Source organism: Rissa tridactyla, chromosome 8 (assembly GCF_028500815.1).
Source record: "Rissa tridactyla isolate bRisTri1 chromosome 8, bRisTri1.patW.cur.20221130, whole genome shotgun sequence".
In the NCBI taxonomy this organism is placed as follows: Eukaryota; Metazoa; Chordata; class Aves; order Charadriiformes; family Laridae; genus Rissa; species Rissa tridactyla.
Window position 1 is genome coordinate 31,250,920 of NC_071473.1, and position 13,934 is coordinate 31,264,853.

General features: G+C 44.4%; 1 protein-coding gene across 2 annotated transcripts in view; it reads left to right on the forward strand.

Annotated features, from left to right (window-relative positions):
* The first annotated feature begins 6,541 nt into the window (after positions 1–6,541).
* Positions 6,542–13,934, forward strand: part of NR5A2 (nuclear receptor subfamily 5 group A member 2) — a 97,926-nt gene continuing 90,533 nt past the window's right edge. For both annotated transcript variants that reach the window (XM_054211426.1, XM_054211427.1), the window contains exon 1: positions 6,542–6,844. In XM_054211426.1, the coding sequence (XP_054067401.1) occupies positions 6,781–6,844 (64 nt within the window). In that variant the 5' untranslated portion in view covers positions 6,542–6,780. The remainder of the gene's footprint in view (positions 6,845–13,934) is intronic.

A 13,934-nucleotide genomic window follows, 5' to 3' on the forward strand; every position in this document is an offset into this window, starting at 1 on the left:
ACAGAGCATCTGTACCCAGAACCCGTAGTCTGAGATTAAGAACTTTGTCTAGGCACTATACAAACAGAATGGCAACAGGAGATAAAGATTTGCTTGCCACTGCAGATGCATTAACAGTCCGATTTAAAGTTGCTCCCTGAAAGTCAGGGCTCCTCGGAAATCCCAGGTGCTCCTGCTCTCCCAAGAAATATAGGCACACAAGTTCCAGGTTCACCTGCCTTTTTTACTGTGGTCTAAGCATAGAAAACAAAATAAGTATACTGTCTAACAAACTGTGAGGACATTGTATAAAAAGATATAAAAATATTAATTAATATGTTATACTAATCTATTATTCATGTAACTGCGCTAGGGAGAAGATGTTCTTGAAGGAATGAAGCCTTTCTCAGATCTGAAGTCTACTTGTCCTGTTTTTTAAGAACTGCAATGTTTACCAAGAGTGGTGCCTAGATGACTTGGAAGACAATGAAAAAAATGTGTTTCTTTAGTGCTACATAAGCTTATGGAAGATATCCACTGGACAGAATATATATGGTATTTTATTATGAAGCTTACATCTAAAGTAGCTACCGTTGTTCAGATTTCAGCATATGCCTCTGGAAAACAACCACCTTAAATTTAAAATTGCCAAGAGAAAGACTAGTGTTCTGTTTAATTATTAGTGCCATAAACCAGAGCAATATTTACCTGCCTATAACACAGCTTAGGAAAATCCACTTATCTCTCCTGCCAGGTGCTACATTTCTCACAGTTATTAAAATGATCAGAAATCCTTATTTCTGAATGACCTTTACCCTACTTTTCTCTCCTGTCCAGCGTCCTTCCCAATGAAAGTCAGCTTTGAAATTGCAACAAATTCTGCACTCGCTCATTGGGAAGACAGAAAGAAGTGGAAGCGTTCCTCTGCACCACATCTGACCCACTGCTTGAGCACTAAACTTTGATTCCTCCTCCCTCTGGCTGGAAGGTGGCCCATCAAGTGTGCGTTACATGCTGTTCTACCGTTTATCAGCCTCCAGACATCCTTCTATTCCTGGTTCAATAAATAAGTTTCAGTAAGGAGAGCCCCTCTGCTTAGACACGAAATGCCATTCTGAACTGCTTTCTTTTGCCAGTCTTCCACCTTCTATTAGCTACTGTGTCCAGTTCTGGGCCACTGTATCCAGTTCTGGGCTCCCCGGATCAAGAAGGACAGGGAACTGCTGGAGAGGGTACAGCAAGGGGCTACCAAGATGATTAGGGGACTGGAACACCTCTCTTATGAGGAAAGGCTGAAGGATTTGGGTCTCTTCGGTCTGGAAAAAAGACGACAGAGGGGGGATCTTATCAACGCTTATAAATACTTAAAGGGTGGGTGTCAGGAGGATTGGGGCCAGGCTCTTTTCAGTGGTGGCCGGCAACAGGACAAGAGGTAAAGGGCCCAAACTTGAGCATAGGAAGTTCCACCTAAACATGAGGAGGAACTTCTTTACTTTGAGGGTGGCAGAGCCCTGGCACAGGCTGCCCAGAGAGGTGGTGGAGTCTCCGTCTCTGGAGACATTCCAAACCCGCCTGAACGTGTTCCTGTGCAACCTGCTCTGGGTGACCCTGCTCTGGCAGGGGGGTTGGACTAGATGATCTCCAGAGGTCCCTTCCAACCCAACCATTCTGTGGTTCTGGGGTTCTGTGATTCAGCTCCCACTTACTCTATGGTCTCAAACAAAGCCAGTCAGTGTGTGGTGTAACACACATGCAGCTTCCTTCACTTAAGATCCACTTTAAGACTCTTTGTCCTCTCTTTCTCTTCTCCTCCTTCCAAAGTAATATATTGATGATACTTTATTAATAGTATACTAAGAAGAAACTGTTTTCTGCTCCTGAGTGCTGTGTGAAATGATGGATGAGTTCACAACACCTGTTACTGCTACGTACATGGAAGTAATTTCCCCCTGCCCATTTCACAGAAATCTGTCCTTTTCTCACAAAGTCAAACACTCTGCTCCCATTTCTAGTAAATATCTCCTAGATAAGCTTTGAAAAGATTCCATGAGTAACTAATCAATATCGTTTCTCTCTGTACGCCAATAAATTAGATTATTGAAGAAAAGGAGGTATGCAAGAAATTAAAATTGAAGCTGCTTGCATAGACAGACAGGCAGGCAGGCAGATAAAACTTGCCTAGATAGCTCTTCTCACACCAAGTTTTATTTCTCCAGTGCAGAGAGCTAGCACTAAATCTGTGTCCCACCAAAGCTCATGCTATTCCTTCAGTTAAGGCCAAAAAACGATTTCTGTGAGCTACAGCTGTGCGTTTCCTTCTGCATAGAACTGAGTTTTCCTCCTAAGCAGGCCTGAAGGTTTCCTAGTTGCTCATTTAACCTAAGAAAGTACTTACAAATGTCTGCATTTACCTCCTTTTCTAGTATTAATTTATTAGCAGAAATATTCACTGAAATAAAATTTCGTAAGTAATTATTAGGGAAAAGTCACAGGAAGCAATTTTGTAATTCCTACAATTCATTATTCATCTCCAAATATGGTTTCTATTAAATTCTGGTCATCCAAACAGAGAACAGAAACATATGAAACAGCTAAAATATTCTGACTAATGTAATCGGGGAAAACAGTTTGCATTTTGAACACCCACAAAGAACTTAGCATGCTACTGCTCACCAGAGTTGCATTTGAATATGCTGAAAATCATCAGTAAGGAGTAGCATATACTGAAATGTATTTTAGTGCCATTACATTCTATTACTGAGGTGATAAACATAACATGTGATAAATATATATATATGTGAGAAAACAAAACTAACAAGACATCTAATAGTGCATCCATAACATAAGACTAAACAGGAATTGATAATCAATTGATGGAAATAATTTAATAAATTAGATTTTTACATTTCAGTAGTGCAATTACTTCACTGAAAAACCCAAAAGGTGGAGATTGCCAGATATATCAGATTCTCTTAATTTCTTTTACAGAACTACTGGGGGAAAGTCATAAAACTGTATTTTTAATGCCTTGGTTTTGCACATGTAAAATAATATAAAATTCATGAAGGTGGAGAAAATACACTGAAGAATCCAAAAGAATTTTAAATGTCTGTGATAGATCAGGAGGAATATTGGAAGGACTGAAATGAAGAAAAGTTTTGAGAGAGTGATTTCCAGATCAAAGAACAGGCTTTGTAAATCTCTTTCCACCTAATCAAACCTCCAGCTGAAACCAACTGGTCTACTCTCAGGAGCAGAGAGCTCATGCCTGGTAGGCGCCATGCCAGGGTCAATGCCACGTTTGCCCTGGACTTTCGGTAGAACGAGGATCACGTTCCTCACTTGATGTGTCCTGTGCTGAACATTTACCTTTTCTGAGATGCATTGATAATAAAGGTGATGATACCTTCAGATGGCATAAAAAGACAAGAAGGACCATCCTGGATTAAGAAAAGCAACATCCAAAATGTTACAGAAAAATTACAAAATCCTGACTGACCTCACTAAATGCAAGTCAGGGATTAAAACTCTTTGAAAAGGTCACTGTTCATTCATCTGTCCATTTCCAAAGCCTGTTCTAAACAACCTTACGTGCCCAAATGAAATGCCACTTGTGAAAATGCCCACGAGATGAGAAACTCCTCCTGACTCCATTTTTTGTGTTAAGTGGTTGCAAAACAATATGATGTGCAAGAGTCAAAGGAGGGATTGTTGCCAAGCTTTTGAAATCAGGTACACTTTCTTTGGGGGACATTTGTCTGAGGGACAAACAAGGGACAATTTCATCATACAGGAACTGGCAAAAAAAAAGACAGAAAATGTTTTCAAATTAATTATCTTCCTGAAAGACCTGAGACAGAAAAGCATATATGAAATAATAAAATAAAACTACTTTTCAAAAGTCTTGTCTCACCTCTCAGGACGAAAAGAGGAAAAAAAAAAAGGGTGGGGGGGAGGGGCCTGAAAAACACTGAGATACAAAATGAGTTTATGATGCTTCAACCAGGGTTAGGAGCAGCTGTTCCCAGCAAGGTCAGTGGCTGCTCTACCAGGGACTTCCATGTGAAAAGATATAGTTCAATATTCCTGATCAAGCAAGGTATTCAGCCATAAACCCAGGTACTTGGCTTCAGTGATACAACTCGTATGCCTCAATACGCACACCCTTACATACTTTTTTCAGCTGGGTCCCAAATATATCACTGCTAAGCATATAGAGCTGCTGGATCACAGGGTGATAAAGATTATCCCCAAGTTTCCCTACGAGTTTCTTCTCCCCCACTGGACTAGGTATAAAGAAAAGCAAAGAAAGTCTGTCTGGTTATGCACCTGGCGTACATTCCTCTATCCATGGAGACAAAGTATCAGAAAGGAAAAAACGAACATTTTTCAGTGACCCTGACATTTGATACAGATGCAAAAAAGGAAAGGAATGATAGCATTTGAAGCCAAAAGCATGAAGTTTCTTTATATTTCCTATGATTTAGTATCTCTCTCCCCCACATACGGCAGATTCCTTTATAGAGACTCTTGTATATGGGCCAACAGTGCTCCAGCAATGTCTCTGATGACACAGTGGAAAGTTTCTAACCACAGTATCATTTGCAGCATTTCTCATTTATTTTATACCCAGTCCCCAAAGACATGCTTTTTCTGATGGAATAAATGATTGTTTTCATTTTTTTTAATAGAATTGAAAATCTATTTGATGACCAAATGAATTAGAATAGACAATCGAATTCTTTAGATTTGTACGAAATCTGTTGTAAAAGCTGGCTTCCAGCTTTCACTCAGTCTAAACAGATAAAAAATATCAGTGACCCTGAAAAAAACACTCATAGTATCTTTTTAACCAGACTTATAAATTAATTTTTTATTCCTTTAATAAATAGGAAGATACACTCACATAGCATGTTTTGCTTTTAAAGCATTTCATACACATTGCAAGCCAATAATATTCATAGCATTGCTGTGAGGTAGCTTGGTACAGTTTCCTCCCTTTAAAAGTATAATTAGAAGTATAAAAAAGAGGAAGAGAAACACAATTTCTGGAGAGTTTTGGTGCGCAAATCTATATGATTTTACTTGCTGCATGTACCGTAGACAAAATGAGAATTTATGATAGTGACTTTTTAATTGGGTAAACAAAAGTCTGATTTATACACTCCAGCATAGTAATAAAGTTCTTTAATGCAGTTTTTAATAAGAATTTGGAAAATCAGGTCTTCCCTCTACAGCCTCGCTAAGAGAGTTTCTAGAGGAGGGCAGTACTGCACAGACCAAGTGATAATTCAGGGTTCCTAGCTGCAAGGTCTGATGTGTAGTTTGCCACATCCAGCCCATTTTCAGACCTGCTCTCTAGCTCTCATCCCGACCAGAAGAAGCCTGAAAAGCAGTTCAGTTTGAGCATGAAGTGACCTGTCTGCCACTTTATCCTCAAAGTCTAACCACCATGACAAAGTATATAAAAGAGCATATGCTGCTTTACAGCCCTCTGCAAATTTAAAGAGAAAAAAATCCCGCTGACTTCAAGAGGCTTCAGATCTAGCCCACAGTGGAATAACTGCTCTCTATTTTTCAAGAGACTTGATATATCAAATATCATCCGATTATTCAAGCTTGAGTCTGATCTCACAAAGTGTATGCAGACTTAATCTGTTGGGCTCCGGCTGCAAAGGCTGCCGGTGGCACTGCAGTGCGAGAAGCCACACTGCGCTCAGGCAGCTGTAAATGCAGCACGGTGTCACCCAGGGAGCCCCGTACTCCTGCCTTTCCTCTGGGGGGTGTGAAAGCAGAACCTGACCCACTCACGGCTGGGCTGAAAAATCACCCGGTCATCTACACAGCTGACTGCCTTTAGAATAATTATTTACAGCAAAACACCTGACAGCCCTTTGACATCCTGTGAATAGGTATTGTACCATGCAGCCTTAGAGGTGAGCGCAGTACTGTCTATGTATCATAATCCTGGGATATCAATGTTTAACCATGCTGTAAAGCTCTTCGTGGAGAAAGTAGTGTATGCTTTCATCTAAATGGCTACAACCTGGAGCTAGTCTCCAGTCTGAGGACTGGGGCAATAAAATGGTTTTGTCTGACAAGCCACCACCAGAGATTTGCTGGTGCTCTTACTCAGAGTGTAGAATCCCAAGCACATTCAGAAGCGTCCTTTAAGGAATTAATGCTTGCTTGTTTTGCCATCCAAAGAATGTTTACAGAGGCCAAAACAACCATGCTTGCTGTCCACTGTGCAAAGAGGTGATGACATCAAGAAGACAGGTCACAAGTCTGAGTTTATAGTCATTACACTTACGTTGGTATGGCTTTTCATCCACTCAGTACGATCTTATGACCCTACAACTTTACAACCTTCCACTCTCTGGGCTTCATAGCACCTCTCCACTCTAGGTTAATCATTTCTCTGCCATTATCTGCCAAGAGTTCTTATCTCTTTTGCTGTCACTTTATAACAGGGTCCTCTTATCAAGCTGTACAAAACCACGTGACAGTGCCAAACCTATCACAGGTTCCAATTCTTCTGATTAGAGACTATCATGAAATGGGATACATGGTTTACAGCAGGTCACTAATGCTGGAAAAAGTACAGAGTCCACTCAAAGACATGCTTGTTACTTTCTGAAATCTTGGATAACTTTTTGTTGTTGTTGTTCATCACACCGACTTTCACTGAAGGTTATTATAGCCTGGGTCTCAAGGCCAGAAAAGTTTACAGGCTGCACCTCTTCTGTGCTCAATGCTGTACACCTTGCACCCAAGGGTACCGTATATTTACACCTAATAATGTCTTCTGGTTCCCACACAGCCATCATACAGGAATCTATAAAACATGGACTTACATCAGTTGGTAAGTAACAGCTTTTTAACTGTTTTGAAGACGCTGCATAAATATATTAGACTTGGGGCTGTCCAAACTGAAAAAATAATTACAATTGGACAAGCCAACAAAATTGATTAATTTGCACGTGTTAGGCAAAAAAAACCAACTTTACAATACAACGTAAAAATGTAAGAAAACTGACGATTCAGTGAACAACACTTTTCTCCAGAGATAAAGTGATTATCAAATATATAATCAGATAATTAATGATATCTTTATCTACAACAATTGCTAATAACTGTGAAATTGCGTGTGTGTGTGCATGTATAAACATTTGCAAAAATTAGATTAAAATTGCTTCTCGCCTGACTATTCTTGTTGAAGAAAACCTCAGGAATGTTCTCAGGTCTTTTCTGTAACACACATGTCAAACGCAGATTCTTTTTTCATAGCTAAAAATGCAGATATAGTGTCATTCAGTGGGGGTGGGCTGAATAATAAAAGTCAGTTAAGGCTTCAGAGCAGCAAAGTGAATACTTTCAGTAGCATATGGAATCAGCACCCGCCCCCCATCAGAAAGCCGGCAGGGGCCGGTTGCTCTGGCTTGCAGGCGCGAGGGGAGTTGCACAGGCTGCTGCCCCGGGCTGCCAGGGCTGTGGTGGCTATGGACGAGCCCCAGCAGGTGCCCCTCCCTGCCACCTCTCTGCTCGCCACCTCGCACGTCCTATCTTGGGTCGTTCTGCCTCTCACCAGACGCCGGTCGCAAGGTGCTTGTGCTTTGGCAGCATGATAGCATGCCCTGCCCCATCAGCCTCTGCCGGGACCAAGGAGGGCTGGAGAAGGCTTGCCAAGGGAAACCTCTCCTTCGCGGAGCAGAAAGCTCCTCACAAGCTGGCCCAGCAGCTCTCCAGGTTCCACAGCCCAGGGTTTTGCAAGGCTGTGCAAGGCTGGTGCCTCAACACAGCAGTTTATGGCAAGGATGAAAAAAGGGAGCTTCAGCCTTTGTGTTGGAACCAGGGCTCGCTCTCCTCCTCTTGCCCCCAAAGTGCGTCGTCACATGGCAGGCGAGGGGCTCAGCCTGATGCTGGGTGTCATATAGGCACCTTGCCACCAAGGGAGGCTCGGGACTGTGGGGATGGAGGGTGCAGCAACAGCTGCAGGAAATAGCTGCAAACATAGCTGAAACCTGATCTTGATCTCCTGGGTGGAGCTGTTGCTTCTCTCACAGGGAAGGGGCAGGTGCCCAAGGGAAGGGCTCCCATCTCCGACCTGGCTGTGTCACAGGCAGATGGCCCCCAGGGGGTCTCTTCTCACCCGCTTCACCTGCTATACATCTTGCGCACAAGAACGTGCCCAACACCGTAGTGAGGTTTGCTGGGCTGCAAATGCTGGGCTGCAAATGGATGGCTGGAGGATTAATGTCCCATGGATCACACCAACAGGTCCACGACCGCCTGCCTCCTGGCCAGCTGTGCCTGGTGCCAGCCCCACTCCAGGATGGGCTCCTGGTGCTTCTCCTCAGAGGGAGCCATGTGGTCCCTGTGGCAGTGTTGTCGGGGTATCCCATCCACAACAGATGGAGGGCACAAGGCACTCATGGCCTGTTGGACATGGCTGTGACCAGGGTCAGGCCATACCTGGGCCAGGAGGGCTGATCCCAGCAAAGCCACAGAAAATTTAAAGCCAGAGACTCTCTGGTGCTCTTCCGTATAGTTCTGCCCCCAGAAACACATGGAAAAGGGGGGCAAGTCCAGCTTCCCAGCTGGTCCTTGCTATCTTGGATCTCGCTCTAACTTTTGCTCTTTCTGGCTGCCAGGGAGGGAAAGGTGTTGGAGGAGCCTTTGTTCCTTTCTCCTCAGCCTTCATCATGGGATAGTAAAATAATAATACATCTTATGTGTCTGAAGAGTGGTCACTCAAATAAAGTTTCTTGGGGCGAAAGGATACAACCCAAGCGGAAGGGAAAATAAGACATTCTTATCTGTCATATTTGGACAAACTAAGTGCCATTGTCATGCTTTCCAAAAGACTGGCAGGTCTGAGTTCCCTAAATTCTGTAGATATGAGAAACAGAGTGGTGGGAGACATAAGTAAGCAGAGCACTCTTGTCACCATACCTCCAAAATGCACTCATACATGTGCTGTATGACAGATATACCAGGACAGAATAGCAAAGCATGGGCCAGAAAAAGCAGGTCTAAATCCTGTTAAACTCTTCGAAATCCTGCGTGCTCTGGGTCAGGGGGAGGATTCTGCCCTTGCGTAACACTGCAGTCAAAGGCCATCGTGGCATCCCTGAAAAGCTCATCTAACTCAGCATTGTAAACTGATCACCACGCACCTGTAAGGGTTAAATGTAACCAGCACCCCCCTGCAGGCCTCTGCTTGGAGGTGGGGGAACCAGATCGGAAGGAGATGGATTCTGTTCTTATTTGCACTTGGAGAGTATTTCTTCAGAAGAAAAAGCTGTCCTCCCAGGGTACAAGTACAATCAGCAGCAGGGCCAAGTGCTCTTAAGAATAAATCCCATCCCTGGGCTTTCATCCTGTTCTTGCCAGCATCTCCTTCATATTTTCCTCTCTAATCAGAGGCAGAGCAGGCGGACTTGTGAGGGCGTCCCTGCCATGGCCTCTGCAGCCCTCCACCCTGCCAGCCCCTCAGGCCAAGGGCACTTGCTGCTTCCCACCCCAGTGGCTACGAGGTGCCCTTGTCAGGGAGCACCTGCTTTGCAGATTCCCCCAGTGCATTCACCCATGTAGGAATAAGTTAGTTTTTGATATAAATCGGTGACATGTCACAGCAAGAATGACCTAGCTTTCTCCCAGCAAGGAGGGCCTCATCCATCTCCCATGAGTGCAAATCAGACTCCACCGATTTAAGTGGCAGTGGATCCGACCCTTGGAGAGCAAACACAACCAGCCTGCAGCAAGACTGTGAGTGGGCGCTACCCATTGTTGGCACCTGCTTTTAGGTTTACAGTCATTTAGTCAAAAAGGCAGATGGAATTCTCAAAATCTTAATAGTACATCCTGTCTTCCAGATGAAGAACATCATATGGACTTAGAAAAATTTTTATAGAAGTAACGTGACTTTTTTTCGTCTACCAGGTTCCAGGGCAATACAAAGCTACTTGACTAATTTTATTTTTCCTCTAATCAGCCTCTTGTCTTAATGTCATTAGGGACACCATGCAATTTTTATAAGCATTATTTATTATTATTTAAGAGAAATAACTGTTTCATTATCTTTAAAAAATTGTTATGTAAGGAAAAATAATCATTTGTGGCTCCTTAGTGTGAAATACTTCAGCTTGTCTAATACTCACTGCCATCTTAATTTTAATGTACGTCCTCAGGCAGGTTATCGTATTATAATTAGTGCTCTTGAGGTTGGCAAGGTTTGGTTTTCTGTATTATTATTTTTATTAGAATGCATATGTAATTAAATTTCATATGGTTAATGAAGACAGCAAATATGATCTTTAAAAGTTTGGATTAGGATTTTGGCCAGCAATGATGCAGGCAAAGCTTCCACAGCAGTGAACAGTTTGGGGCTGTGTGAGGACTGCAAGATATGAGCCATAGGTGATTTTTTCATAACAGTGAACTTTTGCTGTTATTCTTTACTTTTATCAATTATCCTCCCATTAAATACTTTTCCCTTTGTTATACTGCAAAGGAGCTGCCTACAAAAGGGGCAGTATTTACATTTACACACGATTTTTTCCAGTTAGTCTGATTTTAAATACACAAATACATGAGACAAAGTAACAATGATGATGTCTGTGGTCTCCAGAGGAAGACCTCTAGTGCTGACAAAACGCCTCCAGCCACTGGTCCGTGTGGGTAATTTAAAGGTCAGCTCTCAAATTTGTCTTTATATAGGGTGAAAGGGAAGAATTATCCGCAGCAGGCGTTGTGTTCGGCTGCGTTGCGAGGAAACCTGTTACAACTTCTCATGCCAGATTATTATTACTATCTAGAGTTTACTCACATATTGCATGAGTATATTATATGTATTACATAGATATGCAAGCTTATACATTAATCTATATTAATACATTCTTAATACAATGGACATGCACATGTACACAATCCTTATCAAGAGTTCTCAGTATAAACTATGCCTAGTTTATCTTCGCATGGTTTGTTTTATGATTCCGTGCTTATGTGTGGAGAAATCTTGTATGAGAGATATATATATGAGCTTAAAATTTTTTCATTATAAAGATCATATATTAAATTATTTTTGAATAAAGTTTTCCAAGTTTCAAAACATAACTGGGGGGAGGAGGTGGGGGAAGGGGAGGCAGACCTAAAACATCTCTTTTTTTTCCACCAACAGATCAAGGTCAGTTGCCTCAGCAAAAGAAATTTCATTTTTAAGCCTGTCTGTGCAGGATAGAAATCAATTATCTCTTATGATACAGAGAACAGCACGCAGCCCTGACAGGAGCCTTGCTTTATATACAAATACATTTGCAGATCTGTTTCCAGACCAAGCTCTAGCTTTTTTAACTAGATGTTCCACGCTCGGCTCCAAAAGGGCAGCACAGGCAGAAACAAAAGAGCCTCATCAGAAAAGTAACTAATTATCAGTGTCGGGCAGGGGCGGTGGGTTCGCGGCGGCGGAGGGGGAGCGCCGGGACTGTCCTCGGCGTCCCTTCGGCCTGGCCCCGCGGCGGCTGCCCCCAGCCCCGCACCGCCGAGCACCGCGCCGGGCAGCGGCTCCTCTTCTGGGCGGGCGGGAGCGGCGAGGAGAGGAGCCCCTGCGTTAGGATTCACCTCCTCGGCTCCCGTTAGGGAGGGGAAGCAGCCACCCCCGCAGCGGGCAGGAGCGATCAGAGCGACCACGCTTTCCTCGTCGCACGGTTAGCGGCAACAGGTCCACGCAGTGCGGAACTAGAAGGCGTTTTCCCTATGGAAGTAACGTAATTTATGGAAGGAAAAAAAAAATCTAGCAGAATTCCTACTTGCAAAACTGGATCTTTAAGTGTCCTAATGAATAAAGGTTTCCACGCGGCAGCGTGGAAAAGGCTGTGGCTCGCTGCTGATACTGATCCAGGGAACCCCTCCCGCCAGTTCTGGGCAGGGTTCGCCGCCTTACGAACGGCTCCCGGGGGCGCCTCAGCTTTCGCACACCCCCGGGGCTTCAGCCCTTCCACGCCTTCCAGTTTGTTCAGCAAAATGTCCGTCAGAAAGCTGCCTTGCAACAAGAAATCACTAACCGTCCGTACCCATACGTGTGCTGCCTTTCTGGCGGGCGGCCCCGCGGGGGGGAGCCCCGAGGCGGGGCGATGGGCCGGGAGGCTCGGCGATGCCCTGCGCCCCGAGCCGGGCCGGGCGGAGCAGACAGCGGCAGGAGGAGGTGAAGTGTTACGACACCTCGCTGATGACTCACTTAGCAATAAAAGAAAGGCAATCACAGAGGTGCTTTACCACCCACTTGGCCCGGCGCACTCCTCACTCCGGAGTCTCCTGTAGCTTTGCATCGCGCTGCTGCCAGGTGTTTATAAGGCAGCAGTGCATTCCAGCGTGCAGCAGTAAGCTTGGCCGGGTTTTAAAAATAGCTTCTCGGTCAATAATTGACTGTTTGGAAATGGTTCTCTATGTCGGACCAGAGAGGCTCGACATCTCCGTAAGGCAACAGTGAATGATTCGCAGCAGAAAAAAAAAAAAAAAGGCAATAGGCTTTGGAAAGTGATCCTCTGTGGTGTGCGTTTTACTACACAAAATATTTCAGCCTGAAGCACCCACTCTGTTTCGCTGACAGTGGATCAAAAATAGATACAGGGGGGAAAGTATATTTTTGTGTTTGGGGTTTTTTGGAGTTGTTTTTTTTTCAGTTCTCTAGAGAGGATAATTTACTTCCTAAAGCCTAAGTTGGAGGCACTAACAGCCTCCGCTCAAAAGAATCCCTAGGAATTAAAAGCAATATTTCCTCGACAAAGTGGTGAGAGGAATGCATTGGCTACGGGATTTGGAAGGTTTCGAGGTACTCTCCCCTTTGTACTGTAGGGGTGATGTGGTTATGACAAGGAGTGGAGGGGGGGAGATTTAAGGTGAAAGGAAGAGAAGAGAAGAGAAGAGAAGAGAAGAGAAGAGAAGAGAAGAGAAGAGAAGAGAAGAGAAGAGAAGAGAAGAGAAGAGAAGAGAAGAGAAGAGAAGAGAAGAGAAGAGAAGAGAAGAGAAGAGAAGAGAAGAGAAGAGAAGAGAAGAGAAGAGAAGAGCGAAGCGGGGACGGGGGGGGGGCCGGGAAAGTAGAGCAGAGCCTGTATTGGATACACTTTTCCTGGTGTAAACAGTCCCGTAAAGCTGGGCGTGAGAGTTGTGTGAGGTGAAGCCGCAAACTCGCGTTATAAACTTTCCCAGCCGCAGAAGGGTCCTGCGCCTGCCTCTCTGCCACACGCTGCCTTCTCCGGGGCATTTCCCGGGGCCGCACCCGCCTGTGCCCGAGGCGGCGCCGTTCCGTGCCCGGGGCCGTGCCAGCCTGTGCCCGGAGCTCTGTCACCGCGCCGGGGACAGGCTGCGTGGCGGTGACTCTCGCCCCGCGCCTGGCTGAAGCCACCCGTTTCAGTGAGTGATTGCTCAGAGCAACTCTGGGCTGGCGGCAAACGGGAATGCTCAGCGGGAGAGGAAGAGGGACAGGATGCGGATTTCTCTCCTTCTGACATGCTTCCCTCTAAGTCTTTTTGATCGGCTTTGAATTTAGACTTCCCAGCAGAAAAGTTTCAGTCCTCCATTTATTTATTTATTTCATTTGCTTCTGCGAAGTTTGTCTTGAATATTCCCCCAAAAAGTTCTCTTTCGCTAGTTTGCTGGGAAGATAAACATTTTCCGGCACACTTTCCCGACCCAAAGGTAGAAGGGAGCGTGCTATTTGTTGATCATCGAGCAGACCCTCGAAGTTGGAAATGTCCCTGCTTAGGGGAAAAGGCTTTGAAATTTGCCCAGGTTCCGTGGCCTCTTTGAAGCTGTAAGAAAGTGGAGCTTGCCTTGAAATATCATCACACAGAACCCTCTACCTTGAAAACAAAGAGGTGGAAGAAGCTTCAGATTATTTAAAATTAGACCGTGTTTTTTTCTAATGTAAATGTACATACATTTAAATAGGGAAG